At 46.4% G+C, this 25457-nt stretch overlaps 1 protein-coding gene across 8 annotated transcripts in view; it reads right to left on the bottom strand.

Annotated features, from left to right (window-relative positions):
- Positions 1–25457, bottom strand: part of LOC119970604 (ceramide transfer protein) — a 179923-nt gene that overhangs the window by 35889 nt on the left and 118577 nt on the right. For all 8 annotated transcript variants that reach the window (XM_038805494.1, XM_038805497.1, XM_038805500.1 and 5 more), the window contains 4 exons: positions 5652–5790; positions 4621–4704; positions 2454–2611; positions 266–358 (listed from right to left, as the gene is read on the bottom strand). In XM_038805494.1, coding sequence (XP_038661422.1) covers positions 266–358; positions 2454–2611; positions 4621–4704; positions 5652–5790 — 474 coding nt within the window. The remainder of the gene's footprint in view (positions 1–265; positions 359–2453; positions 2612–4620; positions 4705–5651; positions 5791–25457) is intronic.

Here is a 25457-nt window from a genome sequence, read left to right on the forward strand (position 1 = left end):
GTTTTGATGATCACAATGCAAAAATATTCAGAAGTTGGAAGACTTTGAATACAGCCCAACAGTTCAAGAGAATTAAGCCGTGGGAAAAATTCAAAATGTACATCTTATATATGTGGAAAACATCTGATACGTTTCCCTTATCCAGATCTTTCTTCTTCAATTTCCCTTCTATCCAACCGAAAACAACAAGGAATTTGAAAGCAAGTTCAAAAAATGGTCACGCAATTTTGCTAGAGAGAAATTGACCAGCAATTTGAATTCTTACCTCATAATCGGGTCCACCAAAATGACACTTTTTCTTAAGTTCTGACATTGCATTCTTGTAAGCATCCTCAACTCTTCGCCTTTTTTCAATCTCCTATGTGTTCAGAGATCAAGGTACGCACACATTTCAGTATATGATTGAAAAAAAACTAATGGCCCAAGTTGGCCATTTAGTTTATGCATTAATTACATAACAGCTAACGTGAGCGCATAAAATCCAACATGCCAGACCATGTGGTCCACGGCACAAATTTATTTTCCTCTAAGTTACACCCCTATCCACACGGTTTAGTTGTAACTTGCACCCAAGTTAAATTCTTCATAATCAAGTTTCCTTTCACAAACAAAAGGCCCTCTCACTATATCTGCACAGCAGCCGAAGTCTCTGACACGGTCAGCAGTGTCACTGTCTGCTATCGTAGAATTCCTATCGTGCAGAAGGAGGCCATTCGGCCCATTGAGTCTGTATCGACCCTCTGAAACAGCACCCTATCTAGACCCACACCCCCACCCGATCCCCGTAACACCAACTTAACCTTTGGACACAAAGGGGCAATTTAGTGTGGCCAATCCACCTAACCTGCACATCTTTGGACTGTGGGAGGAAACCAACGCAGACACGGGGAGAAAGTGCAAACTCCACACAGACAATCGAAGGGAGGTAGTGGCGCAGTGGTATTGTCACTGGACTTATAACCTAGAGACCAGGGCACTGATCTGGGGACATCAGTTCGAATCCAACCAGGGCAGATAGTGGAATTTGAATTTAATAATTTAAAAAATCTGGAATTAAAAGTCTAACGACGATCAGAAAACCACTGCCGATTGTTGGAAAAATCCATCTGGTTCACTAATGTCCTTTAGGGAAGGAAATCTTTCATCCTTACTTGGTCTGTGACTCCATGTGACTCCAGACCCACAGCCATGTAATTGGCTCTTAAATGTCCTCAGGGATGGGCAACAAATGCTGGCCAGGCCAGTGACGCTCACATTCCATGAACGAATAAATCCGAGGCCCAAATTGAACCCGGTCCCTGGCGTTGCGAGGTAGCAGTGCTAACCGCTGTGCCACCCTTACATATCACATAGCTTGCCTCTTAAACAAGCTCTTCCAGGTCTCCAAGTCTATTCCTAATACTCCTAATATTCATACATCAAATTTTGAGCCAACCCGCTGATGCAACATAATTTCCCTGCGTTGTCATCAGCTATCCTTCAATTTAAAAATGTCAGCTCAGGAGCACCAGTTTCTGCCATAAGGCATGTGATCTAACTGGACAATTTGCAACCTTCAAATCTTTGGGTACATGGGATAGGATGTTCCATGAAATAGCGGGATCTGAAGTTCAGGATTTGCTTCCCTTTCCTGCTCAGGTGTACCTCAGCCTCATCATTATGATGTTGGGACTCAGAACATGTTGGCTTGATGGACAAGCTATTGCTAAACTGAGCAATTGGCACCAAGCTCTTACCAGTCATTGAGGTCATTGCCACTGTGCTTCAAGGAGAGCTTCAGAGTGTCTTTGAAGCATTGTCTGCCGAAAGCCATAACTTTATATTGCACACTTACCTGCTCTATCTGCATTTAGATACATACCTACCAGTCCTGCTCTACATGATCAATTTTAATTTCTTTCTTTCCAACTCTGCCTTATATTTCCATTAATTAAGTTTAATTTTTCTAACTCTACTTTATATTTCCATTAATTAAGTTTAATTTTTCCCCATTCACCCACTGTGAAGGATTGCAATAGCAATCCAATTTGGGGTCACTCTGTTGCATCGATAGAGCTTTTCCCTTCTCTGAATATGTGAGGAATCTGAAGTTCTCTTTTCTGCACCATTTAATCACTCACTGACATTGTTTTTTCCCAATTCTATTCCTGCATGACATCAAACATAACCAAGATAACTATTTTCTCATCTACTCCAACCTGGAACCAAGATGAGCAAACTCTCTTCTCCGCAAATCCCACAACTTATTCTTTCCTATATTACTTGTTGCTCCCCATTTCTAGACATTTTACCACTTGTTCCGTTGCTTTGTCTGCTCTGATCAGTCCGCACAAAGGGGAAATATATTGTGCGCAGACTTGCACTTCTTCCAAGCTTCATGATAATATTCAAAATTTTTGGAAATTAAGCAATTTTAAAACAAAAAAGCTTACAATGGATTCTTAGAATGTTACCTTATCAATTCTTTTCTGCCAGCTGTCTTCCCGTTTCACCATCAGTTCAATGCAGTGAGAAAGTGTAGCCAGTATTCCTGCTGTAGTAGCCTTGAAAGTGATAGCTTCACCTTTAAAATCTATTCCATTGATCCCTTTGGGTGTCACACATGGAAACACTGTGCAAATGATATAATATACACCATGATTCTGAGAACATTTGTAACTCAGTTGGCGGAAAGAAAAAGCTATCACAGTAACATATAAATCATCAACTTTATAAAAACTAATAAAAACTATGTATCGCTCCCAGACATTACAACATGCAAGTGAATGCCAACACAAAAGTATTATTATAGATGATGTAGTGGGCGGCATGTGGCACAGTGGATAGCACTGGGACTGCGGTGCTGAGGACCCGGGTTCGAATCCCGGCCCTGGGTCACTGTCCGTGTGGAGTTTGCACATTCTCCCTATGTCTGCGTGGATTTCACCCCCACAACACAAAAATGTGCAGGTTAGGTGGATTAGCCACACTAACTTGCCCCTGAATCCGGAAAATAAATAAATAAATAATTGGGTACTCTAAATTTATATATAAAATATATATGATGTAAAGATCCAAGAATTTTGCAACAAAAAATAAATTTAGAACCAATTCTTTTTTTCCCCCCATTAAGAGGCAATTTAGCGTGGCCAATCCACCTGTTCTGCACATCTTTGGTTGTGGAGGCGAGACCCACGCAGACACGGGAAGTATGTGCAAACTGCATACGGACAGTGACCCTGGGCTAGCCCGAACCTGGGTCTTCGGCGCCGTGATGCAGCAGTGCTAACCACTGCGCCACCGTGCCGCCCAATTTTTAAAAAAATTAAAGGTCCAATACAGATCTCTCGACAATGAAGCGCTTTGTGAAACCAAGGTTACAAATAACCAAACAGCCCACTTCTAAGACCAGTCATTCCTTTGCTTGTTATACTTTGTTTCAACAGATTAACATTTAAATACTTCTGATATCTAACTTCAATATAACAATTTAACTTGAGCTATAATGATTGGTACATCTGCCTACATGATTTTAAACCCATTGCATGAATCACTTAATTACATCACAGTGCGAAGAATATGGAGTGGATGCCAGGCTCATTGACAAATGATGTATTCTCGAAAGTTATTTAGGGAGAGAGAGAGAGAGAGAGAGAGAGCGCAATACAAAGGCAGCTGAAGATTCTGCCATCAATGAGAAGGCATTAGGTTGTGGCAGAGACATCCGAGATGCACAAAAGGTCAGAACAAATTTAGTGAGTCTTCTCCAAATACACTTGCAATTAAATGGGAGATTTTATAATATACAGGGCTTAGGTGATATAGAAAACAAATACAATACAAAACAATGGGGCAGTACAGTAGCACAATGGTTAACACTGTTGCTTCACAAGTCCAGGGTCCCGGGTTCAATTCCTGCTTGGGTCACTTTGTCTGTGCGGAGTCTGCACGTTCTCCCTGTGTCTGCGTGGGTTTCCTCCGGGTGCTCCGGTTTCCTCCCACAAGTCCTGAAAGACGTGCTTGTTAGGTGAATTGGACATTCTGAATTCCCCCTTTGTGTACCCAAACAGGAGTCGGACTGTGGTGACTAGGGGATTTTCACAAGAACGTTTCACAGTAACTTTATTGCAGTGTTATTGTAAGCCTACTTGTGAAAATAATAAAGATTATTATTAAATATAATACAGAATGAAAAGTGCAGTAGATATTTCATTTCTATTCTGTAAATTAAGGAGACCTGCATTTTCCAATATATTGTAATTATTTATATGCTGAAATGATCATAATTGCGCAATTCCTTTATTATTTTATGCTTCATTTTTATTTTAATGATTGCCCATAACTAAGTAATGAATTATGATTTGTATGTTTTATTTGTATTGTCATCACAATTCGGCACCTATGCCCATGATGATTTATCAGTAAACTAATTGTTTATCTTAAAACTACAATTGACTCAGCTCATACGATTATTGAAATCATCTAAGTCACACATTCATCTACATGAAAATTCTTGTGTTTAAGGTAAAAAAGGAGCTAATTTAAAACGCACGAGAAACATTTTTTATTCACGGATAATCAATTTATTACTTTGTAACTTAGTGATTCCACAAAAAAGCTGCAAATTTGAAAGACACTTACATTTCTCTTTGCTGCCATTATTGTTATGTATAAAATCCCCATCCGATCGTGTAGTTGGAAAAGCATCTTCATCATCTTCCACTACTAAAATAGTAGAATTAAATGTTTAATACATTATTCCAGACTTCTGTCAAATAAATCAATTCTTATTTAGTTTCTATACCAGCTTGAGCCACATCTTTCTAAAGTCCAAGAATATATACTGCATTCACACATTCCAACGACAGTAGTCTCTATTTAAGCGGTGAGAGCTTTATGAATGATGCTATGCTGAGGAAAGGCTACAATTGTTGCACTTGAATTTCTCTGAATACATGACTGGTACCAATGCTGTTACAGTTCGAGTCAGAGCAGCACTACCAGGAACGTGGAAAAACAGAGTTAGCCATGGCTCCCAAGGACTTAGCAAAATAGAACTTCAGATATTAATTTATTTGCTGCAAAATTAGATAATATATCCAAGAAAGGTTTGGGCTTTGCTGCAAAAAGGCAGATTGTTATGAATCTGCACTCTCTTTTCAACAATTGCTTTACTTCAGATTAGCATTGTAGGAGATTAACAAGCATCTGTTAATTAGAGCACAACACCCGAAAGACATGATATCCCCCCCTGGATTATTCCTGTTTTCTCTGGAAGACAGCAAATACTTCTCTCAGATAGTTACATTAAGGCTAAAATGAAGACTTTTTTCAAGCCTGGTAAAAAAAAATTACATAGCACTGAACTTGCAGCAAAATATTTGATTTACAATATTTAAGTTTCAAAATAATAAAAGCCCAAATCCTTCTAGTTGCTGGCATTTCATGAAAGACTGCCAAACAGATCCAGGGCTCAGTAGCAAGAGGAGTAATTATTGCCAACATGCTGTTCTGGGTATTTTATATTTCTTACAGCAACTCAGCAGTAAGATAAATTACAAAGCAGTACACCTTCCTTTCTCTCTAAAGGCATTCTGAAACCATTTTTATTCACAAGGTTAAAGAATACAAGCTTGTGCCAACAGTTTAAAATATCCCATGCTTCAATGCACCTTTATCTCTTTGGAGTTCATCTTTAGAGACAGCATCAGCACAAGCATCAAAGTACTTCTGTAGTGTATCAACCTGTCTGCATAGGATATCACGAAAGGTTTCCATTTCAGCAAGTTTTTCGCGCAGGCTGTGGCCTTTCTGAAATCAGAAAATAGATTACATGTATTTATAATTCCTTCAAAAATACAAAGTTTATTAAATTTCCTGAGCTTCTTTACAAGCAAGTGATTAAAGAGCTGCCAAAGAACAGGGAATTAAACCTACCACAGACAACTTGGGTTACTGAAAAACATTATAAATGATTGTTAAACCAGGTATATTTATCTGGGGCAAATCCTTAGTGAGCATTTAGACTCTGATAGAACAAAGGTCTGTGAGTTCCACGACTGATTTTTATGTACAAATATGCTTATGTACAAAAACAGGATTGGTAGTAGAATAGTTATGCGACTGGACCAGAGGCCTGGACTAATGATCAGAGACACAACTTTAAATCCCAACATAGCTGATGAGGAATTTAAATTTAGTTAAATAAGTGTGGAATAAAAAGCTACTATGGCAATGGGAACCATGTAACTACTGGATTCTTGAAAAAACCTACATGCTTCACTTGTGTTCTTTAGGGAAGGAAATCTCTTACTCGTACCAGGTTTGACCTACATGCCACTCCAGGCTCACAGCAATATGGCTGATTGGCTGTCGTCTGTCAAGCCACTCAGTTATCATAATGGTGGCTGGAGGGGCAATCACGAGAGCGTCGGAATTGCTATGTTTTCACGAGCTCTGACTCTGCTTATCTTGTAATCCTTTATTTTATTCTGGAGCACATTTCATATTTGTCTTTTCTTGGGATATATGTCTTGCGCTATATCCCTGGAAGATCCTGATTGATGTTTTACGAAGACGAGCCAACACAAATTGTAGAAAATCCTCATTTGATGTGGAGGTCAATGGGCTGAGATAGGGCCCAGGTTCCAGTGGCGTTGTTGGAGAATGGGCTTTCGCCTCGGTGGTGTTGTGTGCATCCAGGTGATGGCCGCCATTGAGAATATTGTTCTGGGTGAAGATCTAGGCTCTGTGGTGCAGATGTTTAGAGCTTACTTGAAAGATTTGTGAGATATCCTTGGGAGAATGGTGGAGATGCATGAGAGAGTTCTTGCTTTCAGAAGAGCACTTTCCCTGTTAACGGCCTGCCTTGGAGATGTAGTGATCCTACTGCCTGGCATATTGTTTAGCTTGACAGGTTCAGGAGATTGGGGACGGGCAAGGTGTGTCTGAAGTGGGAGGTGGGTTTCCGACTGAGTTTCAAAATTGGCTGCCATGCTTTACTCCTCTTGATTTGCAGCCAGAAAGGATGCTTTCTATGGTGCAACTGTAAAAGTTGCTAAGAGTTAATGTGGACATGCCGAATTTCCTTGGGTTCCTGAGGAAGCATAGGCGCTGTTGTGCTTCCTTGGTGGTAGCATTGACGTGGGTGAACCAGGACAGATTTTTGGTGATGTGTACCCCTAGGAATTTGAAACTGCTAACCATCACCTTGGTACTGTTGATGTTGACAAGGGTGTGTGCAGTAATTTGCTTACTGAAGTCAATGACCCGCTCTTTAGTTTTGCTGGCATTGAGAGAGAGATTGTTGTCGCTGCACCACTCCACTAGGTTCTCTATCCCCCTCCTGTATTCTGTCTCGTCGTTATTCAAGATCCGGCCCACTATGGTCGTATCGTCAGCAAACTTGTAGATGGAGTTGGAACCAAATTTTGCCATACAGTTGTGTGTTTACAGGGAGTAGAGTAGGGGGCTAAGTATGCAGCCTTGCGGGGCCCCAGTATAGAGGACTATTGTGGAGGAGGTGTTGGTGTTTATTCTTACTGATTGTGGTCTGTGGGTCAGAAAGTCGAGGGGCGCGATTCTCCCCACGCCACGCCGGGTGGCAGAATCGCGGGAATCACGCCACGCCGCCCGCGATTCTCCCACCCCGCTAAAAATGGCGTGTTGCGTTTTTCGACAGGCCGCTCGGAGAATCGCCACTTGCCGTTTCTCACGGCGACCGGCGATTCTCCGGCCCGGATGGGCCGAGCGGCCTGCCTAACCCGACCGGTTCACGCCGGCTCCAACCACACCTGGTCGCTGCCGGCGTGAACAGCACGCGAGCGGTGAGTGTGGGGAGCGGAGGGAGGATCGAGCACCACAGGTGTGCTCAGCAGATGTCTGGCCCGCGATCGGTGCCCACCGATTGTCGGGCTGGCGTCTCTAAACGACGCACTCTTTTCCCTCCGCCGCCCCTCAAGATCAAGCCGCCAATGTCTTGCGGGGTAGCGGAGGGAAAGACGGCAATCGCGCATGCGCAGGGTGGCGCTGGCCAACCGGCGCATGCGCGGCTGACGTCACTTCGGTGCCACCGGCTGCGTCATTCCCGGCGCGCCGCTTCGACGCAAGCGTCAAGGCCGGGCGCTCCGAACTCATGCGCCGGGGGGGGGGGGGGGGGGGCCCTCCGACACCAGAGTGAAACACTTCTGGTTTCACTCCGGCGTCGGCGCTCAGTCTCCCATTGGGAGAATCGCCCCCGAGGATCCAGTTGCAGAGTGAGGAGCCACGTCCTAGGTTTTGGAGCTTTGATATGAGCTTGGCTGTGATTATGGTGTTGAAGGCAGAACTGTCGTCAATAAATAGGAGTTTGATGTAGGAGTCCTTGCTGTTGAGATGCTCTAGGGATGAGTGTAGGGACAGGGAAATGGCGTCTGCTGTGGACCGGTTGCGGCAGTATGCAAATTGCAGTGGATCAAGGCGTTCTGGGACTATGGAGGTGATGCGCTTCATGATCAACCTCTCGAAGCACTTCATTATGACAGAAATCAGGGCCACCCGATGGTAGTCATTGAGGCACGTTGCCTGGTTGTTCTTTGGCACCAGTATGATGGTGGTCTTCTTAAAGCAGGTGGGGACCTCGGAGTGTAGTAGGGACAGGTTAAAGATCTCCGCGAACACCTCTGCCAGCTGGTCTGCGCAGGCTCTGAGTGCACGACTAGGGATCCTGTCCGGGCCCGTCGCCTTCCGAGGGTTTACTTTCAGGAAGGCCGATCTGACTTCGGAAGTTGTGGTGGGTATGAGTGAGTTATGGGCTGCTGGGGCACTTGACAGTAGATTGTTAGTTTCTGGCTCAAACTGAGCATAGAATGCATAGAGTTCATCGGGGAGGGGTGCGCTGCTGCCAGAGATACTGCTTGGCTTCGCTTTGTAGCCCGTTATGTTGTTTAGGCCTTGCCACAACCGCCGAGAGTCTGTCTGTGACTCTAGCTTGGTTTGATATTCTCTCTTGGCATGTCGGATGACATTGCGGAGGTCGTAGCTGGATTTCTTGTATCGGTCAGGGTCGTCTGACTTGAACGCCTCATATCTGTCCTTCAGTAAGGACTGATCTGATATCTTCACACATTTTCTCGACTGAGTAATACCACACTCCTGTATGCTTCACCTGATGCCTGTGTCTATGTATTTACATTGTGTATTTCATGTTTGCCCTATGTATTTTAGTTTTCATGTATGGAATAATCTGTCTGAACTGAACACAGAACAATACTTTTCACTGTACCTCGGCACATGTGACAACAAACAAATCCAATCCAAAGTTAGTCTTGAGGGGTGGGCTTAAACTCGCTGACTGAACCTGTTCTTCAGAGATCTGCACTGATCTCAGAATAATGTTGCAGCCGCACCTTGCCCCAATCACTGGCAAGGTCCCACCTCCAAGTGAGCCCAGCCGCCTTCAGCCCCACCTCTTAGCAGTGTCAACCTAGCACCTTGCACTCTGATGGGGTGTAAGGGGGTGAGTACCCTCCCTACCTCTGGTGTAGAGGGGGGTCCTTTGGCTGGTCTTCCCATCTGTAGTCTAAAAATCATTAAGCCGTCTTTCTGGAATCTCCCAGCATGTCAGTACCAATGATTTGTCAGATGGTGAAAGTCTTCCCTGCCTGAATGCAGCCTCCATACCTGGTCTTTCTAGAATGTCTTCAAAACAAGAAGTCAGCCTCTTTCTAAAAAACTGCAATCAGAAAGAACACCTACTCAAAAGAGGAAGCACTACAGAGTTAATGGATCCCCGTAGAGCCACATACATTATCAAAGGAAGCCTTCCTATGAAATTGCCTGGGCCTGTCAATCAGGTGGCTTGAAAAAGGAAATGTTCCATGAAATTGAATGTAAACAATGCAAGCTCAACTCAAAGCTTTAGGCTTCGAAGCATGCACAGAGGGACATGAAAAAATTAAAGGGCAATGAAATTGACTGTGATAAAAGCACTACAAAGGTTCCTACCACATTTTAAAGAGAAGACTTTCACTGCCTTCTTGCAATCGTTGATACTAACATGCTGGGAGATTCCAACATATCAGAGGGAAGACTTTAAACTGAAACGTTAAAAAAATATATTTTTAAGGTTTTGCAGCATTTTTCATAATAAAACAGTGATAACAATAACAAAACAATAACAAAACAAAAGAGTGAACATTAACATAGTGCAAAAAGAGAATATACAATAAAAATTAAATAGATATTACCCCACGCGACTCAGTCTTCCTACACCATCCCAATTAAGCACCCCCCCCCCCCACAAATTACTGCTGCTGACATTTTAATTTTCCCCGAGAAAGTCGACGAACGGCTGCCACCTCCGAGAGAACCCTAGCGTAGACCCTCTTGAGGCAAACTTTATTTTCTCAAGGCTGAGTAACCCAGCCATGTCGGTAACCCAAGACTCCACACTCAGGGGCTTTGAGTCCCTCCACATTAATAAAATCAGTCTCCGGGCTACGAGGGAGGCAAAGGCCAGGACGCAGCACTACCCGTGTTAAGCACCTTGGACATTGCCCTCGCGAACCCCTGCCAGAACTCTCTTAAGCTCCGGGCATGCCCGAAACATGTGGACATGGTTTGCTGGGCTGTCCTTGCACCTCGTACACCTGTCTTCTACCCCAAAAACTTGCTCATTCTCGCTGCCGTCATGCGTGCCCGGTGGACCACCTTAAATTGAATTAGACTGAGCCAAGGGACATGATGAGGAGGAATTAGCCCTGCCCAGGACTCAGCCCATAGACCCTCTTCCAACTCCTCACCTAGCTCCTCCTCCCACTTGCACTTGAGCTCCTACACCGGGGTTTCCTCCGCCTCCTGTAGTTCCTGGTAGACACCTTCCCCTCCCCCTCCCCCACCCAGGTGCCGGAGACCATCCTGTCCTGTATCCTCAGTGGCGGCGGCGTCGGAAAGGCCACAACCTGTTTTTTCAGGAAGGCTCGTACTTGCAGATATTTAAAGGCATTTCCTGGCGGCAGCTTAAATTTGTCCTCCAGCACCTTCAAACTGGGAAAGCTTCCGTCTATGAACAGATCTCCTGTCCTTCTGATGCCTGCCCTCTGCCAGCTTCAGAACCCACCATCCATCCTACCCGGGACAAACGTGTGGTTGTTACATATCGGGGTCCAGACTGACACTCCCTCCACCTTCTTGTACCTCCTCTACTGTCCCCAGATCCTCAGTGTCGCCACCACCACCGGACTTATGGAGTAGCGGGTCGGCGAGCGTCATTTTCATGGTCAGTACCCTCCCTGCCAGTGGGAGCATGTCCCACCTTTTAAAGTCCCTTCCATTTGCGCAACCAAACGGGTCAGGTTGAGCCTGTGCAGGGCATCCCATTTCCTGGCCACCTGTATACGCAGGTAACGAAAGCTTTTCTCTACCATCCTGAGCGGCAGCTCTTTCAGTCTCTTCTCCTGCCCCTTGGCCTGGATCACGAACAACTAGCTCTTTCCCATGTTCAGTTTGTACCCTGAAAAACTACCAAAATCCCTCAGGATCCGCAGAACCTCCCCCATCCCCTCCACAGGGTCCGAAATATACAGGAGCAAATCATCCATGAGACCCGATGTTCCAAACCCCCCCCCCCCCCCCCCCCCCCCCCGAACGAGTCCCTGCCAGTTTCTAGAGGCTCTCAGCGCCATAGCTAGCAGTTCTATAGCTAGGGCAAATAGTAACGGAGAGAGGGGACACCCCTGCCTCGTTCCCCGGTGAAGCTCGAAGTACCCCGACCTCAGCTGGTTTGTACATACACTTGCTACAGCAATTTCACCCAGCCAGTAAAGCCCTCACCAAACCCAAACCTCCCCAGCGTTTCCCACAGTACTCCCACTCCACCTGGTCAAAGGCTTTCCCTGCGTCAATCGCTATTACCACCTCTGCCTCCCCTGCTTCTGAGGGCATCATAATAATATTCAAAAGCCTCTGAACATTGGTATTAAGCTGCCTGCCTTTAACAAACCCAGTCTAGTCTTCCTCTATCACCCCTGGGACGCAATCCTCAATTCTTGTGGCCAGAATCTTAGCTAGCAATTTGGCATCCACGTTTAAGAGCGAAATTGGCCTGAATGACCCGCATTGTTCCGGGTCCTTCCCTCGTTTAAGAATGAGTGAGATCAAAGTCTGTGACATTTTTGGAGGGAGGGTTCCTTTCTCTCTAGCCTCATTGAAGGTCATCAGGCGTGGGCTCAGTATTTCCGAAAATTTCTTATAAAATTCTACCTGGTAGCTGTCTGTTCCCGGGGCTTTACCCGATTGCATGCCCTTGATACCCTTGACAATCTCCTCCAATTCAATCGGGGCCCACAGCCCCTCCGCCAGGTCCTCTTCCACCTTTGAAAACCTCAACTGGTCCAAAAATTGCCTCATCCCTTCCAAGACCGTGTTACCCTCCTTATTCTTTACTCCCCCGATTTTCCTGGCCACCTCCCTCTTTCGCAGTTGTTGTGCCAGCATTCTACTCACTTTCTCACCGTACTCAGCCTGCCCCCCCCTTGCCTTCCTCAGCTGTGCTACCGCTTTCCCTGTGGTCAGTAGTTCAAACTCCGCCTCTCCCTCTGTCTTTGGGGTCTCCGCGTATCACCTCTCCATTCGGAGTACCTCCTCCACCAGTATCTCCCTCTCCGCTCTTTCACTCTTTTCCCTATGGGATCGAATTGAGATGAGCTCCCCTCTGGCAACTGCCTTCAGAGCCTCCCAGATCATTGCCGCTGCTACTTCACCCGTACCGTTTGTTTCCAGGTAATCCTGGATGTTCCTGTTAATCCACCCGCAAACCTCTTCGTCCGCCAGCAGCCCCACATCCAGTCTCCAGAGCGGGCGCTGCCCTCTCTCCTCACTGAGCCGCAGGTCCACCCAGTGCGGGGCATGATCCGTGACTGTGATTGCTGAGTATTCTGTCCCCGCCACCTTTGGGATTAACGCCCTGCTCAAGACGAAGAAGTCTATGCGAGAGTAAACCTTATGAATGTGGGAGAAGGGACCTGTTTGTGGCCAACGTACAAGAGGAAGAATAGTCGGGTGGCCAAGAATCAGGGGAAAATGGATGGGAATCAGGGGAAGGTGGCCGGTGGGGGGGGGGGGGGGGGGGGGGGGGGGCTACGGGTTCGTTATGGGGGTTTGATGGCTAGCTAAGGCCCAAAACCAAACTGTAAATAAATGCCTATAAACATGTGCCTCGGCCATATTGGGAAATGTAAAATATGTATGCCGGCTAAATGGTGGGCGGCCACAGTTGTTATTACGAAGATGCTTACCTGTAAATATATATGTTAATTTTTGCGTGTTTTTTTTTCTCTCTCTCTAATAATTTGTTCAATATAAAACATGAAAACTCAATAAAAAACATTTATTAAACAAAAAAATGAATGTGGGAGAAAAAGGAGAACTACTTCGCTCTCAGCCGCGCGAACCTCCAGGGATCCCCCCACCCCAATCTGCTCCATAAAACCCTTCAGTTCCTTAGCCGCTGCCGGTTGCTTCCCTGTCCTGGACTTCGACCGGTCCAGTTCGGGGTCAATGACAATGCTAAAGTCTCCCCCCATGATTAAGTTATGTGACTCTAAGTCCGGGATTTTTCCTACCATGCGTCTCATAAATTCCACATCATCCCAATTCGGAGCGTAGACATTCACAAACACCACCTGGACCCCCTCCAGCTTTCCACTCACCATTATATACCTGCCCCCCCTTATCTGCCACAATTCTCCCAGCCTCAAATGCCACACCCTTACTGATCAGGATTGCTACCCCCCTGGTCTTCGAATCCAGCCCTAAATGGAACACCTGGCCTACCCATCCCCTTCTCAATCTTGTGTGATCTGCAAGCTTTAAATGTGTCTCCTGAAGCATCGCTACGTCTGCCTTTGACCCCTTTAAATGCACGAACATGCGCACTCTTTTGACTGGCCCATTCAAACCCCTCACATTCCACGTGATCAGCCTGGACACCCCCCCCCCCCCCAATTGGTACCCCAAAATTGATACCTCCTCTGTCAGCAAAGCAGCATCCCCCCCCCCCCCCACGACCCAAAACCCCCAGCCAAGCAGTTGCTCACCCCCCACTACGCCGAGAGTCAGCTGACCCATGCTGCCCCAGGCAACTCCCGCCCCGGCGCCGATAAGACTGTCGTCTCATTGTCCGGACCCCTCTCCCCACATGAATAAACCAATTAAGCTACCTCTCCAGCCCCAGTGAGTAAATAGTACTACCAACAGAAAAACAAACAGAAGACACTAACATGGCCCCGTGAGGAAACACTTACTGAACCAAGGCTCCAACTTCCCGAAAAATCGCACTAAGTACAACCCTCCGAATCTCAACTTTGCCGAAAACACAGCACCCTCCAGCCACCACCCCAGCCCTTGCACGCACCCAACATTGTATACAATCTTATATCAAAACAGTACCATGTTACCCAGCCCCACCACCGCATTCAAGCAAAGCTTAACTGTCCTTTAATTAGAGTCCAGCTTTTCTTATTTAACAAATGACCACGCCTCGTCTGGCGTCTCAAAATAGTGATGCCGTTCCTTGCTCGTGACCCATAGCCTTGCTGAATGTAGCATCCGAAATTTCACCCCCTTGCTGAAGAGGGTCGCCTTCACCCGGTTGAATCCAGCATGCCTCTTGGCCAGTTCCGCACCCAGGTCTTGGTAGATGTGTATCACGCTGTCCTCCCACCTGCTGCTCTGTTCTTTTTTAGCCCACCGCAAGACAAGCTCCTTATCCGAGAAGCGATGAAATCTCACCACCATGGCCCTCGGCAGTTCATTCGCCTTGGGCTTCCTTGCGAGGGCTCTGTGTGCCCCGTCCAGCTTCAGGGGTCGAGGGAATACTCCAGTCCCCATCAGCGTCTCCAGCATCTTAGACACAAATGCTCCCGCATACGACCCCTCCACACCTTCGGGGAGGCCCACAATTCTGAAGTTCTATCTCCTGGTCCTGTTTTCTAGGTCCTCCAGCCTCTCCTGCCACTTCTTGTGGAGGTCATCCTGCGCCTCCACCTTAAGGGCCAATACGACCAACTCAGCCTCATGGTCGGATAGCTTTTTCTCCATCTCCTTTGTCGCTTTCCCTTGTGTCGCCCGAGTTGTGATCATTTAGTCTACTGATGCCTTCATCGGGGCCAGCACGTACTTTTTAAAGCCAGTAAAGCAGCCCCTAAGGAACTCCTGTTGCTCCTGTGACCACTGCGCCCACGCACCCTGGTCTATACCGGCCACCACGCCGTGCCTCGGCGTCTGCTCCGCACGCTTCTGTTTGTTGGGACTTAAACGCTTCACCCGGCCACTCCTGGTCCAGCTATTCATATAACAGAGAGGGAAATTTAAACTGAAACTTAACAAGTTGAAAGACAGTTTAATGATTTTGCAAGGCTACAAATGGAAAGACCAGCCAAACTTCCACCCTAGGAAAGACTTCTGACCTGAGCCCCTCTAGCCAATCCCCTCCCCCACACCCCTCATCCACCAGTGCAATGCACCATGTCTCCACTTGTCAGGACTTGCACCAACTCACGCCAGCGTGACTCCCAGCTGGGGGGACTGGAGCATCCCAGGAGGCCGGTGAATTGGACTTCCTGCCCAATAATTAGATACGGGTGAATGTAATGGCTATTAGCATGCTCTTGCCCGCTCTGGGCAAGAACCTCATCGGGGCCGGCTGGGAGACTCAACAGATTTAATGCCCAGTGAGGATCCAGATTTTGCCTGCGTACCCGCTTCAACAGACTATCACGACACCCACCTCTGTCCAGTAGCCTTACATAAAAAAAAATGTGATACTTCAATATACTTTTAAAAATCGTGGCTCAACAACTCCTTCAAGAACAATTAAGCATGGGAAATAAATTACAGCCTTTCCAGTGACACCAATATCCCCATGATGTATTTTGGGCCCCAGGGTTTCAATTAGGATTTGAAATCAATCACTGATTTAAGGGGTCACCGAAGAATTGTTAATGTTGCAGTCCTTGTCAGGCTTTGTGTAGCCTGCAACTTCTTCTACAATGCTGTACCCAACTTCCTGCCATTCAGATTCCCCGCCCATTGCAATAGTGCCGAGGGAAGAAGTACCAACAAAAAGATAACGACGTGTTCAAACACAAGAAACATAATTCCTGACAACTCTTGCTAACTGTATTAGGCAACTGCATTGCTAAGAAAATGCTAGTGTAGGGAGACTTCACTGAATACATTGAGATTTTTCCACCTGCATTTTGCATGCAATAAATTCCCACAGTGCTGTTGGCCAACTTCATTTGTGACATCATCCCAGAAATTTTAGGAAGTGTCGCCCCAGCAATTTCCTTCTAATCTCCACTAACCCTCTTCTACTTCCTCCTCCCAAACCACCATATAAAAATGTTACTTTCTGGGGCCTCCTTGATCCTCATTAGAAAGGGCAGCATCAAGAGGTCAAATGCACATGAACAGTAATATACATCTATCACTCCAAAAATTTCAAGCAGGGGATGGGAAGCTGAGCATAAATTTTCAGAAGGGTGGAAAGCAGATGGCAGAAAATGTTATAGTGGTGGATTTCAATTATTCCAATAATAACTGAGATACAGTCAGTGCAAACGGTGTACGGTTCCTAAATTGCATTGAAGAGCTTTATTGGGCAGCATTTGGCAAATCCAACAATGTGTGTGCAGAAGGTAAAGAGGAAGGAAATTGTGGAACCAGAGAAAATGCTGGAAAATCTCAGGTCAGGCAGCATCTGTAGGGAGAAAAGAGCTAACGTTTCAAGTCCAGATGACCCTTTGTCAAAGCTAAAAGACAGAGAAACTGGGAAATATTTATACTGTGGTGAGAATGAAAGAAGAGTCATAGCCACAGAAACCCAGGGAAACGGCGTGCTAATAGCCACAGAAACCAAAGAGAAAGAGTGCTAATGGCAGTCCCCAGAGAGAAAAAAAGGTGTGAAAGGCTAAACAGCAGAGAAACTAACATCAGAGGGTAAACTGTGACAGATATAGATGTGGGGGAAGGAAGGGGAAAGCAAAGGGGAGAAAGCACAAGGAAAGGTGGATAAGAGGGGGGTATATATATATATATATATATATATATATATATATATATATAAAGAACAATAAAGAAAGAAATGGTAAAAGAGTGTTAAAATGAAAACAAATGGGTCGAGGTGGGGTAGAGTTAATCATCTGAAGTTGTTGAATTCGATGTTGAGACCGGAAGGCTGTAGTGTGCCTAACCGGAAGATGAGATGCTTGTTCCTCCAGTTCATGTTGTGCTTCACAGAAACATTGCAGCTGGCCAAGGACAGACATGTGGGCATGGGAACAGGGTCTTGTGTTAAAATGACAGGCAACAGGAAGGTCAAGGTTCTGAATGCACACAGATCGAAGGTGCTCAGCAAAGCTATCACCCAGTCTGTGTTTGGTCTCTGCAATATAGGGGAGACCACATTGGGAGCAACGAATGCAGTCGACCAAATTGGAAGAGATGCAAGTGAAACGCTGCTTAACCTGGAATGCGGGTTTTGGGCCTGGGTTGTTAAGCATGGAAGAGGTAAAGGGGCAAGTGTTACACCTGCAATTGCATGGGAGGTGCCATGGATGATGGGAGAGGTGTTGGATATGGTGGAAGAGTGGACTAGATTATCTCGGAGGGAACGGTCTCTGCGGAATGCTGACAGAGGGAGTGAAGGAAAGATGTGTTTGGTGGTGGTATCACGCTGGAGTTGGTGAAAATGGCTGAGGATTATACATAGTCTGGTGGGGTGAAATGTGAGAACAAGGGAATTGTGGATTTAGTTTTAGGGAATAAAGCTTGGCAGGTGGAAAGAGTTATCAGTGGGAGGGTACCTTTGTGACAGGTGTAATTCCAATAGATTTAGCATAAAGGACAAAGATAAAATAGGAGTAAAGGTTCCAAATTAGGAGAAAGTTAATTGTACTTGAAGGTAAAACAAGACCAATGGGGATGCATTCACGTAGTTTAGTTTTTTAAAAATAAATTTAATGTACCCAATTCTTTTTTCCAATTAAGGGGAAATTTAGCGTGTCTAATCCACCGACCCTGCACATCTTTGGGTTGTGGCAGTGAGACCCACGCAGACACAGGAAGAATGTGCAAAGTCCACATGGACAGTAAGAAGTTTTACAACACCAGGTTAAAGTCCAACAGGTTTGATTCAAACACGAGCTTTCGGAGCGCGGCTCCTTCCTCAGGTGAATGGAGAGGTATGAGGAAGGAGCCGCGCTCCGAAAGCTCGTGTTTGAATCAAACCTGTTGGACTTTAACCTGGTGTTGTAAGACTTCTTACTGTGCTCACCCCAGTCCAACGCCGGCATCTCCACATCACATGGACAGTGACCTGGGGCCGGGATCGAGCCCAGGTCCTCTGCACTGTGAGGCAGCAGTGCGCCGCCCATGTAGTTTAGTTAAACATTTCCCCACACAGACAAAGTGTGGGACAGCCAAATCTAGAGTTTCATATGACAAGATGTATAGAGGATAAAATAAGGCAAAAGAATGCACCAAGCGCTTAATACTGCAGAAAACCTAGAATAGTACAGCAAGTGCAGCAGCAAAATTAAAAAGGAATTTAGGAAAGCAAAAGCGGTATAAAGAACTGCCAAAATCCAAGCTGTCTGGAAGCATGTTATAGCAAAAGGCTCTAAGGGAAAAGTAGGGCTTGTTAAGGACCAAAAAGATAAACAGAGAGGAAGTGGTTAATGTGGGTAAACTTAGTGGACACTACAGTCATCTGAACAAAACAGGGGGCTGGTTGTGTCAGTTATGGAGGAAGTGCGTAAAATAGTGGATAGTGGAACATTGTGAGAAGTATTAAAGAGTTTGTCACCTTTAAAAATAAATTAACTGTCACACCCAGATGAAATATATCCCAGTTTCTTAAAAGCAGCAAGGAAGGAAACTGCAGAGACTCTAATCATCAGATTCCAATCTTTCCTGAATACAAGAGTGATGCTGCAGGAGAGGACAGCTAACATTTTACTATTGTTTAAAAAGGGAAGACAGTAATTGTATGACAGTTTTAACTTCATTTTGACTCTGAGCAAATTATGGGAACCAATTCTGAGGGACAGAGTGAACTTTCATTTGGAAGAGCAAAGTCAGCATAGATTTAAGGGAAGGTCACACCTAACTTAATTTTATTCAACTTACTGGGGTGCTGACAAACAGGGTTGATGAGGACGTTGCAGTGGATGTGGTCTCTGTGGATTTTGGAAAGATTTTTGACAAGGTCCCACAGGACAAACTGGTCAATAAATTAAATGCCCTTAAAGTAGTAGCATGGATAGAGGATTGGTTAATTAATAGAAAGCAAAGAGTGGGGATTAATGGGTGTTTCTCTGGTTGGCGATCAGTAGCTAGTGGTGTCCCTCAGGGATCCGTGTTGGGCCCACAATTGTTCACAATTTACATAGATGATTTGGAGTTGGGAACCAAGGGCAATGTGTCCAAGTTTGCAGATGACACTAAGATGAGTGATAAAGCGAAAAGTGCAGAGGATACTGGAAGTCTGCAAAGGGATTTGGATACATTAAGTGAATGGGCTAGGGTCTGGCAGATGGAATACAATGTTGACAAATGTGAGGTTATCCATTTTGGCAGGAATAACAGCAAACGGGATTATTATTTAAACGATAAAATATTAAAGCATGCCGCTGTGCAGAGAGACCTGGGTGTGCTAGTGCCTGAGTCACAGAAAGTTGGTTTACAGGTGTAACAGGTGATTAAGAAGGCAAATGGAATTTTGTCCTTCATTGCTGGAGGGATGGAGTTTAAGACTAGGGAGGTTATGCTGCAATTGTATAAGGTGTTAGTGAGGCCACACCTGGAGTATTGTGTTCAGTTTTGGTCTCCTTACTTGAGAAAGGACGTACTGGCACTGGAGGGTGTGCAAAGAAGATACACTAAATTAATCCCAGAGCTGAAGGGGTTGGATTACGAGGAGATGTTGAGTAGACTGGGACTGTACTCGTTGGAATTTAGAAGGATGAGGGGGATCTTATAGAAACATTTAAAATTATGACGGGAATAGATAGGATAGATGCGAGCAGGTTGTTTCCACTGGCGGGTGAAAGCAGAACTAGGGGGCATAGCCTCAAAATAAGGGAAAGTAGATTTAGGACTGAGTTTAGGAGGAACCTCTTCACCCAAAGGGTTGTGAATCTGTGGAATTCCTTGCCCAGTGAAGCAGTTGAGTCTCCTTCATTAAATGTTTTTAAGGTAAAGATAGATAGTTTTTTGAAGAATAAAGGGATTAAGGGTTATGGTGTTCGGGCCGGAAAGTGGAGCTGAGTCCACAAAAGATCAGCCATGATCTCGTTGAATGGTGGAGCAGGCTCGAGGGGCCAGATGGCCTACTCCTGCTTCTAGTTCTTATGTTCTTATGAATCCAAGGGGAATTGGTAAATTGGTTCAAAATTGGCTTATAACCCGCACTGGTCTTAAAGGGTAGGGATGATTAAGTACCCCGTGGATCTGGAGGAATATGAGCTCCCAGAAAACCTCTGGTTACGTACAAACAGTCGGCCAGTCAGGCACTGACAGTAGGGAACTACTGGAGCTGTTTATAATAGTAATTGTAAAGCAAGGTTTTGTTTTGACCTACTTGGGGTGGACTCTTTGTTGCCATTACAAAACCGGCTGGGTTACGGGTATAGGGTGGGCTTGATCATAGCTCGGCACATCGAGGGCCGAAGGGTCTGTTCTGTGCTGTACTGTTCTATTCTATTCTATAAGAACCTTTCTTCTGACCCTCAGGGAACATTTAATTTTTTTCGATCGCAGGAATTCTGCCAGGTCACTGCCGATCTCCATCCAAACAGGACTCGACTCAGAGTCTTCAAGGAGGCAAAGGCCAAGACGTCAGCCTCCTCTCCCCCCCCCCAAAAAGGAGCTCCAGGCAGTCTGACACCGCAAAGATTGCCACCAGCGGACATGGCTCTAGTTTGACCCCAATAATCTCCGACATGATCACAAAAAATGAGACCCGGAATCCAACAAATTTGGGACAGGACCAGAACATGCAAGAGTGATTTGTAGGCCCCCCCGGAACAACACTCGCACCTGCCCTCCACCTCAGGGAAGAACCCACTCATGCGCCTCTTAGCTAAGTGCACTCTACGTACTACTTTTAATTGAATCAGGCTCAAACTAGCGCAGGAGGTGGTAAAGTTCACCCTCTGCAGGACCTCACTCCACTTCCCCCTCCCTCTCGCCCTAGGACCAGCTCTAATTCCCTCTTTCCCCTCACCTCCTCGAGTGATGGTTTCCCCATCTCCAGCAAACTCATATATATCGGAGATCTTCCCTTGACCCATCAGATCCCGTGATAGTAGCCTATTTATCAGTGTGGGTCTTGGCAACTGGGGGATGGAAGGCAACTCTTTACGAATAAAGTTCCTCACCTGCAAACACCTGAATGCACTCGCCCCGGGAGTTGGAATTTCTCCTCCATCTCCTCTAGACTCGCAAACCTACCTTCCACAATCAAAGCCCTGAATCTCTCAACCCTTCTTCTCCTACATATCCTATACATTGCGCCAGCCCTGATTACCACACATTAGTGACAGTAAAAACTTGCCCCCCAGTCCAAAACGTTGTCTAAACTGGTTCCAAATAAAGATGCCACTACCAACGGGCTCATCGAGAGTCTGGCCGGGGAGAACGGAAGAGGGGCCATAACCAACGGCCTTAGACATGACCGTACGCAAGAGGCCTCCTCCATCTGATCCCATCCCGCACCTGGCTCCTCAAACCATCTTCGCGCTTCCCCAATGTTCGCCACCCAGTAATAGAGCATCAGGTTTGGCATTGCCAACCCACCTGATCGTCACCCTCTCTGCAGGAAAGCTCTTCTAATCCACCCAAACAAAGGCAGAGATTAATATACCCAGGTAGTCACATTGCTAGCTGCCTGTGGTGCACATATGCTCGGAATGATATGGAGCCTTACATACCAAGCAGCCCCAGACACTAAAACTTTTGATGAGCTTGCGCTTTAGATGGGCAACATTTTAACCCGACCCCATCTATTTCAGTACAATAGAACCGGTTTAATACCACCTAAAGTACCCCGAATGAGTCCATCACTGTTTTTTGTCGAGATCACAGAAAATTGTAGAATTCTGTGAATATGGTGCTGCCCCATCTGAAATCCTACGAGGCCGCTTGATTTGCGGCATTAACAATGCGGCCTCACAGAAGGAACTGCTAGGCGAGCCTTTCTTTTCCCCAGACCTAGAATACCTGACTGTAAAGTGCCGCCCAGACTATCTTCCATGGGAGTTCGCTTCTACCATCATCACGGCAGTGTACATCCCACCCCAGGCGGAAGTAAAGACGACACTTGATGAATTGTACACTGCGATAAATAACAGTGAATCAAAGAAGCCTTGTTCATCGTGGCCAAGGACTTCAACCAGACGAACCTCAAGAGTGTACTGCCAGAATTCCACCAACACATTTCTTGTCCCACCATGGGCGCCAACACCCTTGACCACTGCTATACAAACATTGCCAACACTCTTTATAAAAAAATAATAATTCTAGTGGCCAATTATTTTTCTTTTTCCAATTAAGGTGTAATTTAGCATGGCCAATCCACCTAACCAACACATCTTTGGGTTGTGGGGGTGAAACCCACACAGACATGGGGAGAACATGCAAACTCCACATGGACAATGACCCAGGGCCGGGATTCGAATCCGGGTCCTCAGCGCCACAGTCCCAGTGCTAACCACTGTGCCACATGCCACCCCCTTCGCCAACACCCTCGACCACTGCTACACAAACACCAAGGGCACCTACCGATCCATCCCCCGAATGCACTGCAGAAAATCGGACCATAAGACGGTGCTCCCTCTCCCAGAATACAAGCAGAAACTTAAGCGAGTGAATCTGGTTAAGAAGGTCGTGCAATGTTGGTCGGAGGCAACAGAAGAGCTCCTACATGACTGCTTGGAATCATTGTCAGTACACTGGTCCATGTTCAAGAATTCAGGAAACTTTAGCAACCTTGGACACATCCATACCTACCTTCCCAGCTTCCAAAGTCAGATCAGCCTTCTTGAAAGTGAACTCTTGCAAAGCAATGGGTCCTCAGGGAGTCCCTGGTCGTGGACTCAGATCCTGTGTGGACTGGCTGACGGGTATGTTAGTGTACATCTTCAACCTATCCCTCCTCTGCTCAAAGGTTCTCACGTGCTTCATACCGGTACAAAAGAACCAGGCAACGTGCCTCAACGACAATCACCCAGTGGCCTTGACATTTATCGTTATGAAGTGCTTTGAGAGGTTGGTTATGAGACACATCAGCTCCATACTACCAGAATGCCTTGATCCACGGCAATTCGCATACCGCCACAACTGGTCCACAGCAGACACCATCTCCCTGGCCCTACACTCAGTCTTGGAGCATCTCAACAACAAGGACTCCTATGTCAGATTCCTATTCATTGACTCCAGCTTCGCCTTCAACACCATAATGGGGTGACATGGCAGCACTGTGGTTAGCCCCCTCCCCAAACCGCCACTTGACCCTGTGGCCGAAGGAAAGGCCTTCCCGATGGGAGACCTCTAGATCCGTAGAAGGGAAGCAAGGACAATGTGGGACTTGCTGAACCTGGCGTGAATACAGGCGGCTATTGAACAAGCGGTCCAGACCACAGGTAGAGGCAGACACCAGCACAGAGCTCGTACTTTCCGTCTCGATGAGCCAGACGAGGAGGATGGTTGCATGCAGTTGAATTGCATGGCAGCCCCGAGTGGCCCCCCTCTGCAGGTTAGGTGGATTGGCCATGATAAATTGCCCTTAGTGACCAAAAAAAGGTTAGGAAGGGTTACTGGGTTATGGGGATAGGGTGGAAGTGAGGGCTTAAGTGGGTCGGTGCAGACTCGATGGGCCGAATGGCCTACTTCTGCACTATATGTTCTATGTAATCCAGCAGGCCTCCACCCCTATGGACGCCTTGGAATGTCACTCTTTCCTTGGTCTCGTTAACTGTTACGGAAAGTTTCTTTCGAACCTTGGGACCATGTTGGCTCTTCTGAAGAAAACTCACGTATGGTCCAGGAGCCAGCTGCAGGAAACAGCTTTTTGGTGGGAGAAGCAGTTAACATCTTACAGGTTACTGACTCATTACGATCTGGCCAAACCCTTGCTATCACATGCTTCTCCCAATGGTATTGGGGCTATCCTGTCCCATCAGATGGGAGAACGTAATGGCCGATCGCCTTCACCTCCGGTACTTTGGCTGCAGCAGAAAGGAAGTACGCGCATATTGAGAAGGAAGGTCTGGCAGTGGTCTTCGCAGTGCAACATTTTCACCAATACGTTCATGGCCATCACTTCACTTTCATTGTGGATCACAAGCCTTTGCTCGAGCTTTTCAAGGAGGATAAGGCAATGCACCCATTGCTTCCACGTAAATCAAGTGGTGTGCCTGGTTATTTGCTGCCAACGAGAATTATTTTGAACATAAACCGGGACGCGAATTGCGATGCTGGCGCACTGAGCCAGTTGCCTTTGTCACCTGACCCCATATCAATCCCCAGGACGGTCGAGGTAGTCGTGACTCTGAAGTTCATGGACACTATCTGTCACGGCGTTGCGGACCAGTGAGTGGATTCAGATGGACCCGATCCTATCTAATGTTCGGCACATGATTTTGTGCGATGGATAGCATCGACAGCTCCCAGGTTGGTATCCTGCTGTGGGGTACATGCGTGGTCATTCCAGAGAAAAGGCATGAATTCATCTTCATAGACCTCCACAATGAACATCTGGGCATGTCCAAGATGAAATTGCTGGCACGCAGTCGGGCCTCGATGCGGACTTTGAAGACAGCCCAACAATGCTCCGCTTGCTTAGAGCATCAAAAGATCTCGCCAAATGCGACCCTACATCATTGGGAATGGCCAGGCCGGCCGTGGGCATGCTTGCATGCCGACTTTGCCCGTCTATTTCAAGGGTTCATTTTCCGCTTGTTGATGGACATGCATTCAAAGTGGCTTGAAGTGCACAAGATGGTGGGAACCATGGCCCGGGCAACCATTGAGAAGTTACGTTCATCAGTTTGAACGCAAGGGCTCCCTGAAACAGCACTCCTTTAACAAGTGCGGAGTTCTCTGGGTTTCTGAAGGCAAACAGGGTGTGGCCCACATGTACTATCCCATACCATTTGGTTTAGCGGAGCAAACATTTAAACAGATCTTCAAAAAAGTCCCCTCGATCAATAGACACTAGGGCTGGCTCATTTCTTCTGTTACTACAGGGCCACTCTGCAATCAGTGACTAGTGTAGCCCCCGCGGAACTGCTGATGGACCGGAGACTTCGTATCCGCCTTAGTATGATTTTCCAGACATAGGTGCGAAGGTACACCACAATCAGGAGCAGCAAGGGCGTTGAGCCATTCAAAGTCGACCTCCCAGGCACTTTGCACCAGGTGTTTCTTCAAAACTT

This window comes from Scyliorhinus canicula, chromosome 8 (genome assembly GCF_902713615.1).
Source record: "Scyliorhinus canicula chromosome 8, sScyCan1.1, whole genome shotgun sequence".
NCBI classification, from domain to species: domain Eukaryota; kingdom Metazoa; phylum Chordata; class Chondrichthyes; order Carcharhiniformes; family Scyliorhinidae; genus Scyliorhinus; species Scyliorhinus canicula.